General features: G+C 46.3%; 1 protein-coding gene across 37 annotated transcripts in view; it reads right to left on the reverse strand.

Annotated features, from left to right (window-relative positions):
* Positions 1-2,260: 2,260 nt before the first annotated feature.
* Positions 2,261-21,664, reverse strand: part of Sgms1 (sphingomyelin synthase 1) — a 271,205-nt gene continuing 251,801 nt past the window's right edge. For 28 of the 37 annotated variants that reach the window (XM_063265797.1, XM_063265725.1, XM_063265790.1 and 25 more), the window contains 3 exons: positions 9,018-9,171; positions 4,781-4,947; positions 2,261-4,092 (listed from right to left, as the gene is read on the reverse strand). In XM_063265797.1, coding sequence (XP_063121867.1) covers positions 3,913-4,092; positions 4,781-4,947; positions 9,018-9,171 — 501 coding nt within the window. In that variant the 3' untranslated portion in view covers positions 2,261-3,912. Of the gene's footprint in view, positions 4,093-4,780; positions 4,948-8,987; positions 9,172-16,055; positions 16,237-17,958; positions 18,199-21,664 lie in introns of those variants that run through there. The other 9 variants (XM_063265822.1, XM_063265816.1, XM_039081014.2 and 6 more) reach the window with 3 other exon arrangements.

Genomic DNA, 21,664 nt, shown 5'->3' on the forward strand with positions numbered 1-21,664 from the left:
CCCCGACCACAAGGAAAGATAAAGGTTTTTAAGTGATTTGCATAGCATACTAAGCTGGAGTATGCTCAAAACCAAGTAGTCTTTCTGTATAACGGGGGTCAAATTTCAGCAGCATAAATTCTCATTTTATGGGGTACTAAGCAAGCTTGTGAAATGTCAAACCGATCAGACCTGGTATGTGCTTCAGACAGAAATAAACCACACGATTTCTAGGAAACCGGTGAAATTCCTTTGTGCCATATTGACAGTCATGGATTGAACTTAATCTCACCCCATAAGCAGAGGTTTCTCCCACTGCTGATTATGTTCCATAATAGCTCAGAGCACTGCCCGGGAAGAAACTGCTTTACACATAAAATGGGGACAGTTGTGGTTATGTGAGCATTACCAAGATAACACATGTAGACATGCTTAACTCGTGAGTATAATAATTGTAGCAGTTTTCTGGGGATCCAGCTGATCAAACAGGGCAGAAACTGCAGGTGCTTATCCAGCGTTTGTCTTGTCCCACATGCAACCTTCAGGATACAGGGACATTTCTCTTGGCCCTTCATGGGACTGGCAGCCTATAGATGCAAATTAAGATGGACAAATAACACGTGTTCTCTCTTGTGTCCCTAGACTTTATAGTCACATAGAATCGTTTATGTGTATAAAAATAACTGACTGGGGGAGCAAATAGAAGGCATGGGAGTGTACTGCTCAGTATACAGCAGATACTTGTATAAACCACACAAAGTAATTTCCTGGCACATACATGGCAAATAAACTCCTAAGTATGCATGTTTAACAATCATTTTAAAGTTTCGGCCAAGCATAATGGCGTACTCCTTTCTGTTATTCTGGAGACTGGGGCAGAAAGTTTTACATGCTTGAAGTCCCCATGAGATAGTGAGTTCAAGGTCAGCATCGGCAATTTCAGACCCTATAGCAAAATAAAAATTATAAGAGCAGGGAAGGAAGGTGCTTGGAAATTTGGGTGAAAACGGATTAGGAGTTCAAGAATAGCTTAGGTTACATGAAACCCTGGTCCTATAAATGGGAGTGGGTAGGGCAAAGGACACAGCTAATGGTATATTATTTCCAAGGCCCTGGTTCAAGCTTTGACCACAGCAGTTCTCAACGTGTACAGACATCCTGTATATCAGATATTTACATTACGGTTCATAACAGTAGCAAAATTACAGTTATGAAGTAGCAACAAAATAATTTTCTGGTTGGGGTCACCACAGCAGGAGGAACTGTACTAAAGGGCCATGGCATTAAGAACGCTCCTCGGGGTTGGGGATTTAGCTCAGTGGTAGAGCGCTTGCCTAGAAAGCACAAGGCCCTGGGTTCAGTCCCCAGCTCCAAAAAAAAAAAAAAAAAAAAAAAAAAGAATCGCTGCTCTACCACAACAAAAACTTTTCTTCAAGTTTCTTAGGTGGGAAAGATGCCTATTTCTTTTTTTCTTTTCTTTTTTTTTTTTTTTTTTTTTGGTTCTTTTTTTTTTTGGAGCTGGGGACTGAACCCAGGGCCTTGCGCTTCCTAGGCAAGCGCTCTACCACTGAGCTAAATCCCCAGCCCAAGATGCCTATTTCTAACATGTGTTAGTAATTCACATTGATCTCCATCTTGATTTCTTTTCAGTACATAGCATCTGGCTAACACAAGGAAAGCCAACCCCAGGATAGCTGAGAGTGGGCCAGTGGGGCATTTTGACAGATTTGCTGTAAGATTTCACCACATAGGCCAGAGAGGTACAATCTCCAGACTCCCTGCTGTCTGGTTCTATTGGCTTCACTCTGCCTCTCTGGAGCTACCCTGGGCCTCGCCTATTAAAGCCCTTCCTTGCTTTAAATCAAGGGTTAGTACCACCTTTGTCTGTGAAGAGTTCACTGAGCTGCGGACTGTCCACATGGCGCACTGCAGCAACTCTGGTACCTCAGAAAGGCTGCACTGGTTCCATTACCAAAAAAAAAAAAAAAAAAAGCGAGTGATTTGCTTGAGAACTGGAAAATTCAGTTACTGGCAAACAATGGTGACAGCTTGAGTTCCGTTTATCTGTGGCTCCTTTTACATACTGGGAAACAAAAACCTTTAGGGGCTTTTGACAATTAAAAAAAATACGTTTTAAAAGTCCTGCTTGGAGAGGTAGATGAATAATAAATAAAGACTTGGGCGAGGCAAGCTCTGAAGAGATCCCAAGGCCTGGCTTCCTACATTGATTTAACAGCTTCATGATTTCTGTGAAGATGAACACAATATAATAGCCACAGACTTTCAGTATAAGTTTTTATTAAAAAGTGCATTTTGATTAATTTATGATTTAGGTAAGTTGTAAGATTATCAGTATACTCTCTGGAATAATAACTTTACAAAGATTTAAAACAAACAAAAATTTAAAAGCCTTTTTATTTCCTTCACCATTATTGTTTTACAATACAAATATCACCTTGTGAGTAGACACTACACACACACATACACACGCACACATACACGCACACACACACACGCACACATACATGCACGCGCATACACACACTCTTGCACGCGCGTGCACACACACGAAACCTACAGAAGGTAATCCTGCTGCACATAAAATACAGAAAGGATATTATATTTATATTTATATTTATATATATATATACTTCTTCACTCTTAGAAAACTATTTTGTTCTCCACGTTGGCAAGTATAGAGTAGAATACTTCCCCAAACATACGTATGTCAGGAGTAAAACTCAGAGTTACATGCGCTTTCTGCACAAATATATTGTAAAGAAATAGCTCTCTTTTTGCTGTTGTTGCCCACCAGCAAACCTGTCATGAGAGTGTGGATAACTAATTTATAGCTTTCAAGTTTCAGGTAAGTGATCATTTTCGAAACTCTCTTTTTTAAAAAAAAATATTCATGGCTGTTTTTATTGAGTAGTTAAAACCGAACTACCAAATCCATAGAAGAATTTCAGTGGCACTTGTCAGTGCTGTCTGCTCACAATATGTGAATAGACGCAGACTCTAATTCATACCCCTGTTCTTCAGTTCAAAACCGTTTTCAAACCATTAGCAGTCTTTCGCTTTAATTTAGCTATAAATGCGAAATTTAGTAGTGTATACATACATTTATATTTTCATGGAATAAATAAAAACATTTAAGATTGCCTACCAACCGACCATACAATCAAGACAAGAAAGGCACTAGAAACATAGACAAATTTCTCTCCCAAGAAGCATCTTTAAAGTTTAACTCTCTTTTCTGTGACATGTAAAAATCTTTAAATTTGGTTTTCATAACATCATTTTGAAAAATAAAGTTAGGAAATACTTAGAAAAATCGCTTTATAACAGAATCCTTTTTTGCACTTTTTGATACACCATCTCTGCTGACTGTATAAAACCCCAGGTACCAAACCTCTCTGCACCTAGCGTCTTCAGCCGAGCCTCGGTGTAATTGGCAGAGATTCTGAGTCAACTCCCATTCAGACAAATAGGACCCTTCATAGAGACATTTACTAGAAAATGGCTTACAGCCCTGTCTTTGGGGCGAGAGATATATGAAAAGTATGTTTTCCCAAGAAAATAACACACTTTATTTCCAGATGTGGCTGGAAAGGCCAGCGCTTAGGATACAGACGCGCACGGTGGCGCGGCTGGATGACACAAGGGACATGGTGGCTGCCCGGTATAGAAGCCCCAAGCTTAACAACAGGAAATGTGTACAGTGCATGATATGGTAAATTTTCTTTATTGTTGTCCAACGCGGGTCCTTTGGAGAGAAAAAAAAAGATCACAGTGCTGAGCAGATAACTCAATGGGTTCAGTCAAGGTAACTTGAGAGATAGCAGGGGAGGTGGTTACTCTATGGCGTCTTCTCTCACGGAGTTCTTAGCACTTCGGACCATTCCTCGTTCGTTCCCCTAGGCGGCGAGGCTGTTAGGTGTCGTTTACCAGCCGGCTATATTTAACTTGCCTACTAAGGTGGACTACCGGCCAGGGAAGGGGCCAATGGTAAGATCGAGGTACAATCCCTTGGACGTTCTTTTCAAAGTACTGAAATGGCCTGTACCACCACACTCTGGCCAGGAGGTTCATCTGGGAAGCTTCCTTCAGCACCTAGGAAAGCAAAGACCACAGATGTCTCTTTAATCTTATCTTTCCTTGAAAATATTTCCCATGTTAAAATTCAAAGACTTGCCCCACACCCACCCACACAGCCCAGCTTCACTGAGTTCACCACACTATACCCTGGACACAGCAGACGCCAGCAGAGCAAGGGCAACTGAGACTCCCTCAACCTGTGCCTATTAAATATCTCAGCCAGCCCTTCTTCACTCTCCTTGGATCTTAACTTCCTGTGCTCTTATAGAATACATATATAATCTATTTATAATATTTTTATAATGTAACACATATAAATAAATATAATAAATAAAATTTATTTAATAACTTAATTAAATGTAACTATGAAACTAGTGACGGCCCCATCATAACCAAAGGAGGTTAGGAATGCACCCTAAGTGCAGAGACCGGCTTAGAGAATATTTTTTTCACAGACAGTGGGTGTCTATGTTTCAGAAGAAAGCAGTATCTGGGCCAATTACATTAACACTTTACAGCTGACTCTGCAGAGGAATGGTGTTATAAAAGCCAGCACCACCACAAGTGGACTCCTAAGAGAGGGAAACTGTGAGAAGGATCCATACATTTCCAGTCTTTCCAACACTTCTGAACTCTGGCCTCAGCCAGCAGCGCCAAGCCTGGGGCGAGAGAAGCTTAGATCAAAGGGAAGGGGGTGACTCACTTGCTGATTGGCCATCGTGTGATACCACCAGAAGAGTCTTGTGGTGATGTAATATGCTACCACCACGTCCACAGTGTAGTGGTCATGCGCTAAGAGAATACAGAAGATTCCAACGACGCTGAGGAGCCAGCAAATCCAGTGGTACCACCAGAGCCGCCGAGGGGAATCTAGAAGAGGAAACATTTGCAATAGTCCTGGTTCTAAATACCACTCACCCATGCCCCTGCCATTCTGGAGGACCAACCGTCTCACACGTTTCCCCCTGAAAGCCCATTACATGGGCCAGCAATCTAAAGGACCTTTTGTTTCTCTATAACTAGAGACAGCAGGATATGGCTTTTAAAATGAACTATGACTAGCGGCAGTGATTTATATGGGGCTATAAGCTGTTTCATAAAACCAGAAATGTAACATAAAAGGTGACTATGACCAAATGTGCACAGGTCAGCGTGTTGAGCTCCATCTGTAAAAGACGCTCCACTGGCACTTTTATGTGCACACGTGCAGTGTGTGTATGCATGTTTGTGTGGCTATAGACACTGATGTGTGTATGTATGCCTCACATGCAGAAGCCAGAGCTTGACTAGTTTCTTTCTTGACTGCGCTACCCTTCTTTGCCGCCGAAGGTCTCGAGGGTGTTAGCTAGTCCAGCCGCCCAGCTCGCTCCTAGGACCCCGCCACCCCACACCAGCTCTGGGACTACAGGCGTGCTGCCACGCCCACCTGGTATTTCTGTGCGTGCTAAGAAGCTGAACATGCATTGCTAGGTTGGTACCTCAAGCAATTTACTCACCGAGCTCTCTCCCTAGGCCGTCCAATGCCTTTAATTAAACGTAGCCTATAAACTGAGGTTAAGTGCCTTATGTAAATCCAACACCTACTGTGCCACAGATGCTTTTTCTAAATGTATATTTCTGAGACTATAATTGAATTAGTGTTTTCTCCTTTCTCTTTCCTCCCTCCAAGTTCTCCCTCCTATGTATCTCTTCCCACTCTGTTTCCAATTCCTGGCCTCTTTCCAGTGATAGTTATTGCATGCATACATGTGTCTGTATATGAACATATTCCTAGTTATAACCCGTGGAGTCCATATTCTATCCCTTGTATGCACTGTTCTCAGGGCTGGTGGTTTGACACTCGGCAGTCTGGTGCTGTGTTCTTCCCTGGGGAGGACCGCTGTGCGCCCATCTTTACTCCATTGCCGCAGTTCTTTGTGTAGAGTTGAAACCTCATGGTCCTTTCCCCATCCAGTTTGGCATGTTCGTTGGCGATTAGCTCATGTTTGTGCCAAAAATGCTTAGACACGGACCATGCAGTGATAGTCGCTGCGATCACCCCATCCTGCTTTCAGGTTCCCCACCTACACATCATCTGAGCGACTCTGAGATTTCTATTCCACATTCTCAATGGGAAGGGGGCTAGAGGGCCTGGGGTTTCAGAGAAAGCTTTGAATGGATCTATTGTCCTCATTTCAGGGAAGAAGGAACTGCTGACTTTTACTGGATTCTCGAGGGGTCCAACAGTCATTCACTCAGGCAGGGTGCATCTACCATTCCCTGGACGGCTGCTACTCGAGATGTCTGAACAACAAACCAGTAAGCAAAGGCCCGCCTCTGTGGGGAGAACCCTTGCCAGAAGGGGGGAGGGGCTATCATCACAGAGTTGTATATTGTATATACATTGTATATAATATATATATTGTAAGGTGAAAACTGAAAAACATGAGGGGATCAGAAGGAAGAGGAAGAAAGAGGTTTTTTCCCCTTTGGTTGTTTTTGCAATTTAAAATTGGGCGCTGGGGGCAGGAATCAGCCACTCATATTCATACCTTAACAATACACCAAGAACAGCTACTACACATTTTCTGTGAACCTCGCTGAGTATCCATGCATGTCACTTAGTTTTCTTTTTATAGCCTCTTCCCACTCAGGAAATAAAGACTCATTTTAAAGATGAGGAAACAAGACACATAGAAATTAAACGTTTTTCTCCATTGTCAGAATGCTGGGGGCTGAGAGTTCCAGGATCCCAAATCAGAGTTCTATGACTCCTGCTAGCTCTCCTAGTTTCCCAGTACAGCATGGTGCCAATGGTCTAGTACAATTTTAACATGATAAACAATTTCAGGTGACAACCAGTAGGGGGCGAGCACCCTATTCCCAAGGGCCTATGGCAATCGAACCCTAATGTTTCCATTCCCTATACCTGGTTATATTGTGGTACAAAGGTCAGATGCCCTGTAGTTGATCACACAGTAAACAAACACGAGGCATCTATCCTCCCTGCCTGCCTGCCTCCCTCCCTTCCTGGCCCCTGCAGAACATCCCACTTCTTAATGGTTCCTTTACTTCTGTTTCAAAGACAGGGTTGAGCAGCCTGCCTGCTCCTGTTTCCTCTGTGTTGCTTGTCCTGTCACCAAGTTCTTCCTTCCATACCTTCACTTCTCCCCAAGAGTGAGGTCAAGCCTCACCTCCTATGCATGACTGTCTCTTGGTCTAGCCTGCTCTCACCAGAACTTCTTGAAGCTACTTCTCAGAAGGAAACATCAGATGACACTGTTCCCTTGTTCCCAACCACTCTAAGTGCACCCCATCTGCTGCAGACGGAAGCCATGGCTCTGCTTTGTGGCGTAGGGTGCCTTCTGACCTTGGCACCACTTCTCTGTCCGTTTTCTTTCTCATGACCACGCTGACTCAGCTCCCAGCAGACGCACGTCCAGGAGCTACAGTGCTCCTAACTCCAGACTGCGGTATGTCTGTTCTCTGTGTTCCCCTTTCACTTATCACCCTCCGTGGGGACTGCATACAGGGGGACTGTCTCACCGAATAACTTCTAACAGTAACATTTTGAGGATAACTGAATTTTCCAGGGAAATAAATCATCTGTTGTTCATTAAAAGGCTGAAATCCTAATAGCAATTAAAAGTGAATGAACCAGGTTTCATGTCTCAAAACAACCCGAGAGTAAAAAAGAGCAGAACATGTTTACATGTGGTTGTTTGTATTCAAATACTTTTATTTTGTATTCAAATTATTTTATTTTATATTTAATTTTTTTTTAATATTCAAACCACATGAGGTGGCAGGCTTTGAGGTTTCAGAAGCTCGAATCAGGCCTGGTGACTCACTAGCTCTTTCTGCTGCCTGTGTGTCCAGATGTAGAACTCTTACCTAACTCTTCAGAACCAAGTCTGCCTTGTGTACCACCCTGCTTCTTACCACGGCTGTAATGGACTAATAAACCTCTGAACTGTGGGCAGCCCTCAATTAAATTGTTTCCCTCATAAAAGTTTCTGTGGTCATGGTGTCTCATCAAAACAATAAACCCCTAATTAAGATAATACACATATAAATGCAACCAACATATATATTTATATATATACAAATATACAAATATATATACTAATACACATACAAATACATATATATGCACATATATATACATATAAGCGCTCACATATATGCATATACATATATGTAAATGTTGAGGTTTTCTTTTATTATCTATTGTAATGTTAAGTGGGGACCCAAGACCTGGGAGTCTGCATGTAGCCTCTGCCTTAGACCCTGCCTCTAAGTTAATTCTGGTTGGTGAATAAAGAGTCCGGCAGCTAATAGCTGGCAGAAGAGAGATAGGTGGGGCTGAGTTTTGGTGGGCCTAGAAGAGTGAACAGGAGGGAGAAAGAAGGAAGAAGCCACCTTGGAAGAAGAACGTGCGGGAGGGAGAGAGAGAGCATGGGGTAGGAGTAAAGAAAACGTGGCCATGTGGGCTGGCCAACTGGCGCTAAGAGCAGCCCTGATGGAACAGTGAAACATAGCAAGTGATAACTCGGGGTTATTGTTAGGAAGGCAGATTCTAACAGCGTGGAGGGCAGGCAACTGCCCAGCTATTGTGCTGCCTAAGGTGTATCTAAAAACATAAAGGCTGTGTGTGCTTTTCATCTGGGAACATAAATGACCAAAGCGGACAGAAACCTCCTGCCAGGATTTTTCAAATATATTCACTGAGTAAATGATTCTATTTGCATACATTTAAAACCACCCAAACATTATAGCTGATATCCACAAACAAGGCACCCCCTGTCTAGAGGTGTAGCCAAGGGCTTTCCTGGCCTTCCTCAGATAAGGCAGCTTCCTCAGGCCTCAGACTGTTTTAAGGGGCTTTCCCCAAACTCATTTTCCAAAAGACCATGGGGCGTGGCAGGTGAGAAGTGGCAAAGCAAGGCGTTTAGACTTACACTCCTTGATAAACAGGTAGGTGAGCGTTAGCATGACTGTGTGTCCACTGTACAGATAGTCCCCACACATGTTGTGCGAGCCCGTGATGGACAAGCCACCTCCAGCAATGAGCTTCATTATCCTCCGCACTTGAGCTTCCCAGTCTCCAAAGAGCTACAGAGGAAGAGAGAAAGGGAGATCCGTCGTTAGTCCACCCCAACCATTGCTATCATTCCTGCTTATTCTGTGTATTCTGCTCCTCCAAGACACATGCAATCAATACTCCTCATCGAGCAAGCACACAGTGCTTATCATTTTTGTGCCAGACCCTGGAAAGCACTCAGTGCTAGTGATCACATATTTGGCTCTAGAATTTTCTCAATAGTACATTTCAGCAGGGGTCTGGGGTTGGAGATTCTAACCCAGGGCCTCAAGCATGCTAGACCCTACCACTAAGCCATGTGCCTCAATCCAACTTGTTTTACTATGATAAACCAGAAAGAATTTGTGGTTGATTTACCGTAATTTCTACTTTGGACAAAGAAAATGTAAATCCTGAGCAAACGCATGTGTGCCCGAGAGATAGTGGTTCTGAGTCACTAGCTAAAGTAACTGGAGGCCAGTGGATCAAAAGCACGGAACAAGGGACTCAAAACGATGCCCTTTCAGCCTCTGAAATTACACAGGTAACACTGACTACTCTTCCTTTTAGTAAGAGAGGCTTATAAAGTAATCTAGCTGTCTACAGTGCAAGTCTGGGCTGGATACCCAGGTAATGGATGGCTTAAATGACTCACTTTGTTGTGTTGCAGCCTGTGTTTGCTCCATCAAAGAAGGCATGCAAATGTTTGCATCAAACTTTTTTCATAGATTTATTTATTTTATGTGCATGGATGATTTGCTTGCATATATATATGTGTGTGTGTGTGTGTGTGTGTGTGTGTGTGTGTGTGTGTGTCTGCCAAGTGCGTGCCTGGTGTCCTTGAATGTCAGAAGAGGGGCCCCTGGAACAGTAGTTATTTATGATTCTAAGTCACCATGTTGGTGCTGGAAAGTCAAACACTATAAGAACCACAAGTGCTCTTAACCACTGAGCCACCTCTCTAGTCCCAGCAGTATCCTTTTATAGTCTAGTTAGCCAATTTAATCATCATAATCCCCTTTTCAACATCTAATTGCTAATATCCCAGCTTTGGAAATGCGTGTTTCATTATAATTTCTTTACAAAACAGCAATTAAGATTTCTATTTGGCAGAGCAGAGCTGCCAGACCACAAAGCGGATGTGACCGTCCCTAACGCTCGGCACAACAGAAGGAAGTGGACCTACACCAAAAGCCTTATGTCACAGCACATCAGAACAGAGTGCTGCTGTGCCAAAGTCCCCAGAGATTGAAACCAAGCTTTAGATGAAAGATCTATATGCAAATGACTTTTAGAGAGCACTCTAGAAGAAAAGATTGTTTTGGGATGAGGGGTGGGGAAGGAGGCTGGGCTTCAAGTTCTTAAGCAGTAGGATTTCCAGTTTTAGATCTAGCCATGTAACTAAAGCTCTTTTACATACATAAGAAATACTCAAGTTAATAAAGATAAAAAAAAAAACAAACCAGACTTTAGACTGTTTGCTGTGTCTGTATCCTTATCCAGGACCTGCAGAGGATGCATTCTACAAAGCAAGGTAATAAGTAGAGAAAGGAAGAGGCAGGCCTTTCTAGGACGGCAACAAAGGAAAGCCACAGAGCTGGGTGGCTCTAACATGGAGTCACAAAAAGTCTTCGAGGGCATGCAACTCATGGGTTAGCCAAGACGTTTGACTATAAAGCTTAAGTTGAGAATGGATAAATATATAGAGAACTACTTAAGAAAGCACAAGGCAAGTACTGGCTCTGTGGGAAACGAACTATCGTACAGTAATTACAGGAAAGGGACACAGCTTAGGGGTGAAGAGCTGTAACCCGGTAAGTGCTCTCTACTGAGTTGCAGAGGAAGACAGGACAAGATACTCTATGTCCCAGAGATGGCAGGGTGAAGGGAGAAGAAGGTACAGATGATAGGAAGTTCTCATTTTTCACAGCAGGAAATTAATAACAGAGAGTATCAGAGCTCAAGGGCATTTTTGGCTAATTTAAGGCCAGCCTACCATGAAACTCTGTCCCCTCAAACCAAAAAATTATAACCAGATGAAGTCATCACCTATATGTAGCTGCCTGGTGTCTAAGCACTTGGGAGGCTGAGATGACTGTGCAGGAAAAAACAAACAAGTATCTCAGAAAAAGAAATGGTATTTCCATTTCTGGTAAAAGGGAAAAATATGCAGAAAGAGCTACACATGATCTAGTTAAGAATGAAAAGGAAATAGGAAAAGGAGTCCAAATTGGGCCCGGGCCAGGAGATCATTATTTTTCACACCAAGTCTAGTAAAGGTAAGAGTAGGAGATGACAGTTCTACCTGAAACCAACGCTACAGTGGGACAAAACAGAGAGACAAACAACAGTGATAGTGTGTGTGTGTGTGGGGGGGGGCTTTCCTGTGTGCAGTGTGAGGGAGGGGAGCCTGTGTGCAGTGTGAGGGAGGGGAGCCTGTGTGCAGTGTGAGGGAGGGGAACCTGTGTGCAGTGTGAGGGAGGGGAGCCTGTGTGCAGTGATGAGGGAGGGGACCTGTGTGCAGTGTGAGGGAGGGGACCTGTGTGCAGTGTGAGGGAGGGTATCCTGTGTGCAGTGTGAGGGAGGGGAACCTGTGTGCAGTGTGAGGGAGGGGAACCTGTGTGCAGTGTGAGGGAGGGGAACCTGTGTGTAGTGTGAGGGAGGGGACCTGTGTGCAGTGTGAGGGAGGGGAGCCTGTGTGCAGTGTGAGGGAGGGGAGCCTGTGTGCAGTGAGAGGGAGGGGAACCTGTGTGCAGTGTGAGAGAGGGGAGCCTGTGTATAGTGTGAGGGAGGGGACCTGTGTGCAGTGTGAGGGAGGGGAACCTGTGTGCAGTGTGAGGGAGGGGACCCTGTGTGCAGTGTGAGGGAGGGGAACCTGTGTGCAGTGTGAGGGAGGGGAGCCTGTGTATAGTGTGAGGGAGGGGACCTGTGTGCAGTGTGAGGGAGGGGAACCTGTGTGCAGTGTGAGGGAGGGGAGCCTGTGTGCAGTGATGAGGGAGGGGACCTGTGTGCAGTGTGAGGGAGGGGAACCTGTGTGCAGTGTGAGGGAGGGGAACCTGTGTACAGTGTGAGGGAGGGGACCCTGTGTGCAGTGTGAGGGAGGGGAGCCTGTGTGTAGTGTGAGGGAGGGGACCTGTGTGCAGTGTGAGGGAGGGGAACCTGTGTGCAGTGTGAGGGAGGGGAGCCTGTGTGCAGTGAGAGGGAGGGGAACCTGTGTACAGTGTGAGGGAGGGGAGCCTGTGTATAGTGTGAGGGAGGGGAGCCTGTGTATAGTGTGAGGGAGGGGAACCTGTGTGCAGTGTGAGGGGGGGGAACCTGTGTGCAGTGTGAGGGAGGGGATCCTGTGTGCAGTGATGAGGGAGGGGAGCCTGTGTGCAGTGATGAGGGAGGGGAGCCTGTGTGCAGTGATGAGGGAGGGGAGCCTGTGTGCAGTGTGAGGGAGGGGACCTGTGTGCAGTGATGAGGGAGGGGAACCTGTGTGCAGTGTGAGGGAGGGGAACCTGTGTACAGTGTGAGGGAGGGGACCTGTGTGCAGTGATGAGGGAGGGGAACCTGTGTGCAGTGTGAGGGAGGGGATCCTGTGTGCAGTGATGAGGTAGGGGATCCTGTGTGCAGTGTGAGGGAGGGGACCTGTGTGCAGTGTGAGGGAGGGGACCTGTGTGCAGTGTGAGGGAGGGGAACCTGTGTGCAGTGTGAGGGAGGGGAACCTGTGTGCAGTGTGAGGGAGGGGAGCCTGTGTGCAGTGATGAGGGAGGGGACCTGTGTGCAGTGTGAGGGAGGGGAACCTGTGTGCAGTGTGAGGGAGGGGAACCTGTGTACAGTGTGAGGGAGGGGACCCTGTGTGCAGTGTGAGGGAGGGGACCCTGTGTGTAGTGTGAGGGAGGGGACCTGTGTGCAGTGTGAGGGAGGGGAACCTGTGTGCAGTGTGAGGGAGGGGAACCTGTGTACAGTGTGAGGGAGGGGACCCTGTGTGCAGTGTGAGGGAGGGGACCCTGTGTGCAGTGTGAGGGAGGGGACCTGTGTGCAGTGTGAGGGAGGGGAACCTGTGTGCAGTGTGAGGGAGGGGAGCCTGTGTGCAGTGAGAGGGAGGGGAACCTGTGTACAGTGTGAGGGAGGGGAACCTGTGTGCAGTGTGAGGGAGGGGAACCTGTGTACAGTGTGAGGGAGGGGACCCTGTGTGCAGTGTGAGGGAGGGGAGCCTGTGTGTAGTGTGAGGGAGGGGACCTGTGTGCAGTGTGAGGGAGGGGAACCTGTGTGCAGTGTGAGGGAGGGGAGCCTGTGTGCAGTGTGAGGGAGGGGAGCCTGTGTATAGTGTGAGGGAGGGGAGCCTGTGTATAGTGTGAGGGAGGGGAACCTGTGTGCAGTGTGAGGGGGGGGAACCTGTGTGCAGTGATGAGGGAGGGGATCCTGTGTGCAGTGATGAGGGAGGGGAGCCTGTGTGCAGTGATGAGGGAGGGGAGCCTGTGTGCAGTGATGAGGGAGGGGAGCCTGTGTGCAGTGTGAGGGAGGGGACCTGTGTGCAGTGATGAGGGAGGGGAACCTGTGTGCAGTGTGAGGGAGGGGATCCTGTGTGCAGTGATGAGGTAGGGGATCCTGTGTGCAGTGTGAGGGAGGGGATCCTGTGTGCAGTGTGAGGGAGGGGATCCTGTGTGCAGTGTGAGGGAGGGGAACCTGTGTGCAGTGTGAGGGAGGGGAACCTGTGTGCAGTGTGAGGGAGGGGAACCTGTGTGCAGTGTGAGGGAGGGGAGCCTGTGTGCAGTGATGAGGGAGGGGACCTGTGTGCAGTGTGAGGGAGGGGAACCTGTGTGCAGTGTGAGGGAGGGGAACCTGTGTACAGTGTGAGGGAGGGGACCCTGTGTGCAGTGTGAGGGAGGGGAGCCTGTGTGTAGTGTGAGGGAGGGGACCTGTGTGCAGTGTGAGGGAGGGGAACCTGTGTGCAGTGTGAGGGAGGGGAGCCTGTGTGCAGTGAGAGGGAGGGGAACCTGTGTACAGTGTGAGGGAGGGGAGCCTGTGTATAGTGTGAGGGAGGGGAGCCTGTGTATAGTGTGAGGGAGGGGAACCTGTGTGCAGTGTGAGGGGGGGGAACCTGTGTGCAGTGTGAGGGAGGGGAGCCTGTGTGCAGTGATGAGGGAGGGGAGCCTGTGTGCAGTGTGAGGGAGGGGACCTGTGTGCAGTGATGAGGGAGGGGAACCTGTGTGCAGTGTGAGGGAGGGGATCCTGTGTGCAGTGATGAGGTAGGGGATCCTGTGTGCAGTGTGAGGGAGGGGATCCTGTGTGCAGTGTGAGGGAGGGGAACCTGTGTGCAGTGTGAGGGAGGGGATCCTGTGTGCAGTGTGAAGGAGGGGAGCCTGTGTGCAGTGTGAGGGAGGGGATCCTGTGTGCACTGTAAGGGAGGGGAGCCTGTGTGCAGTGTGAGGGAGGGGAGCCTGTGTGCAGTGTGAGGGAGGGGACCTGTGTGCAGTGTGAGGGAGGGGAGCCTGTGTGCAGTGATGAGGGAGGGGATCCTGTGTGCAGTGTGAGGGAGGGGAACCTGTGTGCAGTGTGAGGGAGGGGATCCTGTGTGCAGTGTGAAGGAGGGTATCCTCTGTGCAGTGATGAGGGAGGGTATCCTGCCTGCAGTGATGAGGGAATTCTGTATAGAGTGGTGAAGAAATCCTGTCTATAAAGAATCTGCTGTAGGCTTAAGCTAATATGTATCTTAAATATCTTTGTACAGTTTTATAATGTATTTTAAGGTAAGTAACCTTATAGAAGAATACTAATATCAAAGGTTTATAAAGAGTTACAGTAAGTCAATTTATTACTGAGGAAAAAGTCTATAAATGTAGCACAGCCTACCTGTGCAGTACCCATCAGGCCTTCAGCAGCATACATTCATATCCCAGGACTTCATGCTCACTTCCTGGTCCTCCCTAAGCTGCACCGGCAGTGATCTTTTATAGTTTGTACTGTATCGTTTTATGATTAGATGTATGCATACTGAAATCCGGTTACACTCGCCTCTAATGTTCAATGCAGTCATGTGCTATAAGGCTACTTTGTAGCACAGAAGGAACCTCAGGGGTATGGAGTTTGCATAAGAATGAATCAACCTGGTGACATACACCAAAACATACCCTTGTCATTAAACAACACACAACCACATTATTAGCAAAGCACTATGCCAACCACCATTCCAGTACCCCAGAGTTTGATTAAACCAAGCACTGAATCCATACTGAATACCTCTTCCTGCAGGAGCCTAAGCACCTCACAGAAGTATGAGCACACTGTCAATGTCATATTCCTACTATCCCGATCTGCCAAGGAGTCCTTATAAAACTGCTATTCAACCATCTGTTCATAGAATCTACCTACTTTGGCAAATTATAGTGTATTGTTCCTAAATGACAGTCTTTCCTCCCAAACAGAAAATTCATTACTGACCACATGTCCCCAAAAATTCTTTCTTAAACACCCAGACCAACAGCAGGGCAGGTAAGGGACCACACAGCAGGGACAGATGAGAGTAGCTCATCTTCCTGCCTTGAGCAGCCTGCCACCAAGAAGGCCACAAACTTGATCTCCCCCAGCCGACGTCCCAAATGTCTGTAAAGCAAGCCATTTCCTGAGTGTTGATGGGCAGACTGCTGTCTAAAACCAAGAATGGATACTTACAAATTAACAGGAAGATAGGAAATACTCGTTAGGCCCTACTGGGAAATAAAACAGCCAGAAGGGTAGATTCCTCTAGATTCCTCAGCAGGAAGGAGTTGCTCAAAGCTGCCATTCCTACTTTCCCCTTGCTGTCTCTCCATCTCCTTGTTGGGCAGCAAAAAGACGCTGTAGGGTGGTGTTACAGAATAAAGCACCATGTGTTCTGTACATGGAGATTCTAAAAGTTAAAGGGATTTCCCCATCAACTGTCTCATCGTACCATCCGAAGCCTGTTTGCTGGTTAACAATGATGTCATGTTGTCCATCTGGCAGAACAGGAAGTGAGCAGAGGCTGCTGACTGGTCCCAGGGATGCACACACTGATGGGGATCAGATCTAAGGGCTCGATCTATGACCCAAATTACTCGAGGTCCAGGAGGTGCAATAGCTGTAAACACCTTCTGAAACAGCAAGGGGGCAACAATTCCAGGTTCATCCGTTGCTGTTATTCTAATAAAATTGAATCAATTTTACCTTTCCCTATGCCTTTTAAAACCAGGTGATCTCAACTTGGTTCACGCTCTCCTGGTTTATAGTATGCTACATTGGTCTCTAAGAGGTTTTACTCGTGTGTGAGACGGGTTTTTATCATGTGGTCCAGACTAGCGTCAAACTCATGACCTTCCCTAGTGTTGGCTTATAGGTATGCACCATCGTGTCTGGCTTACAAATATTCTTTATTGTTTACTATAATTGTGTGTATGGCTGCGGAAGGCTGTGCGTGCGTGTGCTGTGGTACCCCCCGTGGAGGCTGGATGGTAACTTTGTACAGTTGCTTCTTTCTTTCCACCTTCCCACTGCTCTGACGACGGAACGCAGGTTGATGACAATGCTGTCAGGCGCTAAACCATCTCACTGGCTCCCCAGACACATTTTATAGGGACAGCAATGAGCACAAATCCACCTCAGCCTTTATTTTAAATACTTTAAGTCTGGTGGTGGTGGTGCACACCTTTAGGCCCAGCACTCAGTGAGGCAGGTGGGACTCCCTGAGTTCAAGGTCAGTCTGGTCTACAGAGAAAGTTCCAGGACATCCAGGGCCACACAGACACACTTGGTCTTGAAACTCTCTTCCCAGACAAACCACTTTATTTAATATTCATATGTGCACATAATGTGTTTGGATCCTTTCTCTTCTGTCTACTGCCTGCTTTTCCCTTTGCATATCCTGCACCCAACATCAGTTTTTAACTTAACCCAGTGGGAATCATTTCTCCGACTCTAGCCTCTGGCACGATTTGTTTTCAAAGTGATTGCTGACATTACAGAGATTGGTGTCACTACTAAGAAGTAAGGCGGTCTGTGGAGGGGGCTCAGGCTCAATGCCATTAGACTGACATGGCTCTCCCTGAATCAGCAGCCCTGCGGGATGCTCATTTGTGACCGTCTCCTGATCACTCAAGAGACACCCAGACTCTTCCAGCCCAGCAGAGACAAGCTTTCCTCTACAAACACACTCTAGCCACCATGACTTCTCAGCAGGAAAGGCTTCGCTGGACTGCCTCCTCCTACACGGCTTACTTCCACTTGGCTCTGGAGGGCTTGGCCCTTCCCCGTTCTCAAATGTTTGCATCAATTTCCCCATTAAGCAGGCTTTTGGGTGGGTGGAGGTCTCCAAGCAACATCAGCAATAAAACACTAATCTGCCACTAGCCTCCTGTTACTCCAGCCAAAAGCATTCATTTTTTTCACATGCTTTAACAGGGACAGTATCCAAAGGCCTCATAAAAACCTTAAATATAGATCAGCTCTGATTTGTTACCCACACTACAGTGTTTAAAGCAAAATGTCCCTTTAGTAAAATGACATTGCTCTAAGTTCAGGAGTGGGAGTGTTCAAGTCCCTCTAATCAACCTAGTTAGTGAGTAGAGGTTACAAAAATGTATCCGTGCTTTTATTTTAAAATGTTTTATATGGAAAGAGCAGTGTAACGAATAAGGAAGCCCTTCATTCTGGCACATCAACTCTGACTGTTTCATCAACTCTGCCGATTTTACCACACTTGTTTCTCTTTCCCTCTGTGTCATGAGAATACGTACTATAATACCTCACACTCCAAATTCCAAAATAAGAAGTTCTCTCCTGTAATCAGGCTCATGAAATCTACAATGATTCAACTCCAATCACACTTGATACTCTCTGTTCCGAGCCCTCAACATCCCCAACAACATTTCCATCTCCCTTTCCCAGCTGATCTAGGATGAGCTCAGGGACCAGCGCTGAGGTGACCAGACAGGCTCGGCTGTCAGTATCCACCACAGCTCTTCTGGGTGGTTTTCTTCTGTGATCTTCACGCCTTCAAGTTCATCCCCATTCTTGGATAGTCTCTGAATGCTGCAGAATGCTTAAATCCAAAGTAAATGCTGTTGGCAGAACAAACAAAATGGCTGTGGTCTCTATTCCATGCATCCCTGAAGAAGCCCTTGTACCATTTGTCTGCTATCGGTCTGACTACCTGGCCATGGCAAAGCCTGCCAGACTTCTCTACTAAACATATTACCTTTGCCTCTTTATAATTAATAAGAACATGACTCTGAAAAGCTGTGTGAGTATTACTGGTCTTAACCTTCACCTAATAGCTTCGGTGCACACCCATGATGGGATATAATTTTTTAATTATTTCTTCGATGGCTACCAAATAGTCATCTTCTACTTCCTTTACATTTATTAATTTTTCCCTAAAGTGTCTCTGGAGTTATATAAAGCTCCTTTTGATTTATTACAATCTGATATCATTATGCTTAAACTGTCTCGAGCATAACCACTGAGGACTGAGGCTACAGCTCAGGGAGAGAAGCAGGTGACAGGCCCTGGGCTCGAACCTCAGCATTGCCAAGCAGGAAACAAAGCTTCACAAAATGAAACACAGCCGGGGGTGGGAGGGTTGGGGGGGGAGGCACTCCCAAGCACAACCGCCTGATATTTTAGAGTGCTCGCTGATGGCCTTTCGTGTGTCCAGGGAGTTGCAGACACGCCCACCTTGCTGCACCCTGAGCCAGTAGGTAAAGTCTCCTCTGTGGCTCTCTGGAGCCCCCAGTTAATGCCGTTCCTCTTCTTGGTGCATTACTCCTAATATCTGTAAGGCTTTCCTCGCCTTCCCCGTGTGTCTCCCTTCCCCCAGGGCCTGGTCTAGGTATCCCTTACCTGTCATTTACACAACCATGGACAAGCATCCCCTATGACAGATGTGTGGCCACATGTCTGTCCCCTAGCTACTCTGAAACACTGGGCGGAGCCACATGCCTCTGAACTGGATGCACTCATTGCTCCACTCATTGCTTTGAGAACTAAATGAGGACAAGTCATTGTGGACCATGGGTGAACATGAAAAAGGATAACACAGCTCAGCACCAACTGAGGTCTATGTCTCCCTCACCCAAATGTCCTATTGCATGACTAGTGAGATGTATTTCTAAAAACAACTGTCAGGACATCAAAACCTTTCCTGGCTTCCGAAGGTCTGGAAATCCAAACTCAGAAGAAGGGTTTGGGGCCCTTTAAATCTGCCCACAGTCTGCCTGCCTCACTTCATCTCTGGCCACTGGGATCAGAGGACCAGACACCCGTGTTCCCTTAACCTCAAGTTATTCTAAATTCCCTTGCAGGGTCCCTTTCTGCCCATCTTCTTGCTGTTTCCGCTTGGCAGACTCTGTCCCTCTGAGCCTCGCTGGGCGCTGACACACCTCTAGCTGCATGCATGCCCAGAGCAGTGGCTGTTCTCCTGTGCTTCCATGGCAACCAGAACCCCCACATCCATACCGGAAGGAGTGGCCAGGCCAGGGAGTGACCTGCTAGGTCACACAGGACCCTTAGCGCTGAGGCCTAGGGAGTGGGGGTGAGGATGGATGGAACACTTGCAATGTGTGACCTTAATATTCAAAACTATGTCCACCCATGACAGGTTCTCCAGAGACACTACTCAGAGAAATCATCCCTTCTAATCAACTGAACTCACACCAACAATTCCGCATTTTTCTTGCAATCCGAGCAAGTGACACCACTTTCTCAGTAAGGAAACTGGACATGCCAAGGATCTAGAAAATGTTGCAAAGAGAACTTGTCAAATACAAGTTGCAACAAGAGTGACAAATGTACAGATACTAGAGTTAGATTTGTGAGAAACCACCCATGACAGGTTCTCCAGAGACACTACTCAGAGAAATCATCCCTTCTAATCAACTGAACTCACACCAACAATTCCACATTTTTCTTGCAATCCGAGCAAGTGACACCACTTTCTCAGTAAGGAAACTGGACATGCCAAGGATCTAGAAAATGTTGCAAAGAGAACTTGTCAAATACAAGTTGCAACAAGAGTGACAAATGTACAGATACTAGAGTTAGATTTGTGAGAAAAATAACCATAAAGGATTTTTCATTGAAATGCGAATTTTAAAAATTTCCCTCTAGTACATACTTTCAGTGTGTCTGTTATAAAATTAATTTACAATAAAAGTAATTTTTAAAAGAGAAATTTACATTGCTGTTACACTGATCCTAAAAATGAAAAGACAGAACAGTAACAGAGAGAAAAGAAAAAATGTTTGGGATAGGGTATGTTACTGAAAACGACATCCAAGAAACAGAAAAAAATGAAAACAAAAATGAAAATTATACTGACAGTAAGAAATGGGAGTAGACAGAAGGTTGGAGGAAAGCAAGCACATCTCTGTGCCCCACATGATTTAACTCTGTGACATCAAATTACCTCGGTAACGGAACCAGCTCTTTCTGAAGCCCTCAGAAGGCTGCCGAAGGCTAATCAGACTACCAAAGTGTGTCAGTGTGGAGGGCTTGTGGAAAACTCCAAGTGCCACCCGAGAACAGGGTTTACCTACAACCGCCTTGAAGCAGGGTCTGCTGCCACCTGGAAAGGATGCACTTGTCCAAGGCGAGGAGCCCACGACACCAACTCTACGGGAAAACAGCGGCAAGACCGAGGGAACCTCACACTGAGACAAGGGGACAGCAGTAGACACAACCAAACGGGGAGGGCTTCCCAAAGCTGTCCCATTCAATAGGCAGCGTCAGACGGCCCAAATACGAGCAAGGTCCCTGACGCACAGGGACCTGGTTTGTTGAGGGCCTGAGTAAAACTTCAAGTGAAATTTGTCTGCTAAGTGCCCTGGTTGAGGTGTCATCTCCTTTTTGAAATCTAAGGTCAGCACAGAGACCACAACAGAACCAGCATGTGGCTTAGGCTTAGGCTTAGTAGTCACTGCCAGTTCAGCTTGCCCAAAAGTTATCATGGGACTGTATGTGCACATCTGGGGAGTGTGCACGACAGGGCACTTTCTCTTTTCTAAGAGTTAACAAAACAAGGGGCTGGGGATTTAGCTCAGTGGTAGAGCGCTTACCTAGGAAGCATAAGGCCCTGGGTTCGGTCCCCAGCTCCGAAAAAAAAGAACCAAAAAAAAAAAAAAAAAAAAGAGTTAACAAAACAAAACAAAACCAAAACCACAAACTTACCTAAAACCAAAGGTTATCAACCATTACTGTATTTATTTATTTATTTATTTATTTATTTATTTATTTATTTATTTATTTATTTATTTATCTTTAGTAAATCCTAAACAGCTATGATAGGAGACGGGAGGTGGGGAGCCATATACACTCTAGGAGAAAAGCCGCTGTGACACTGCCATAGGCTACACTAGGCAGCCTCCAGCATAAGCCCGGCACCCACGCACCGCATGAGTACAGGAAGGTGCTACTGTTATTTTTAATTCAGGAAGTGAGCAGATCCACTTCCCTTTCCTTGTTCCCAGTGACTTATCACTGTTGCAGCAACATCTAACGGGAGGCTTACTCTGCAGGCTGACTGGTCAT

The sequence above is a fragment of the Rattus norvegicus genome, chromosome 1 (genome assembly GCF_036323735.1).
Source record: "Rattus norvegicus strain BN/NHsdMcwi chromosome 1, GRCr8, whole genome shotgun sequence".
Lineage (NCBI taxonomy): Eukaryota > Metazoa > Chordata > Mammalia > Rodentia > Muridae > Rattus > Rattus norvegicus.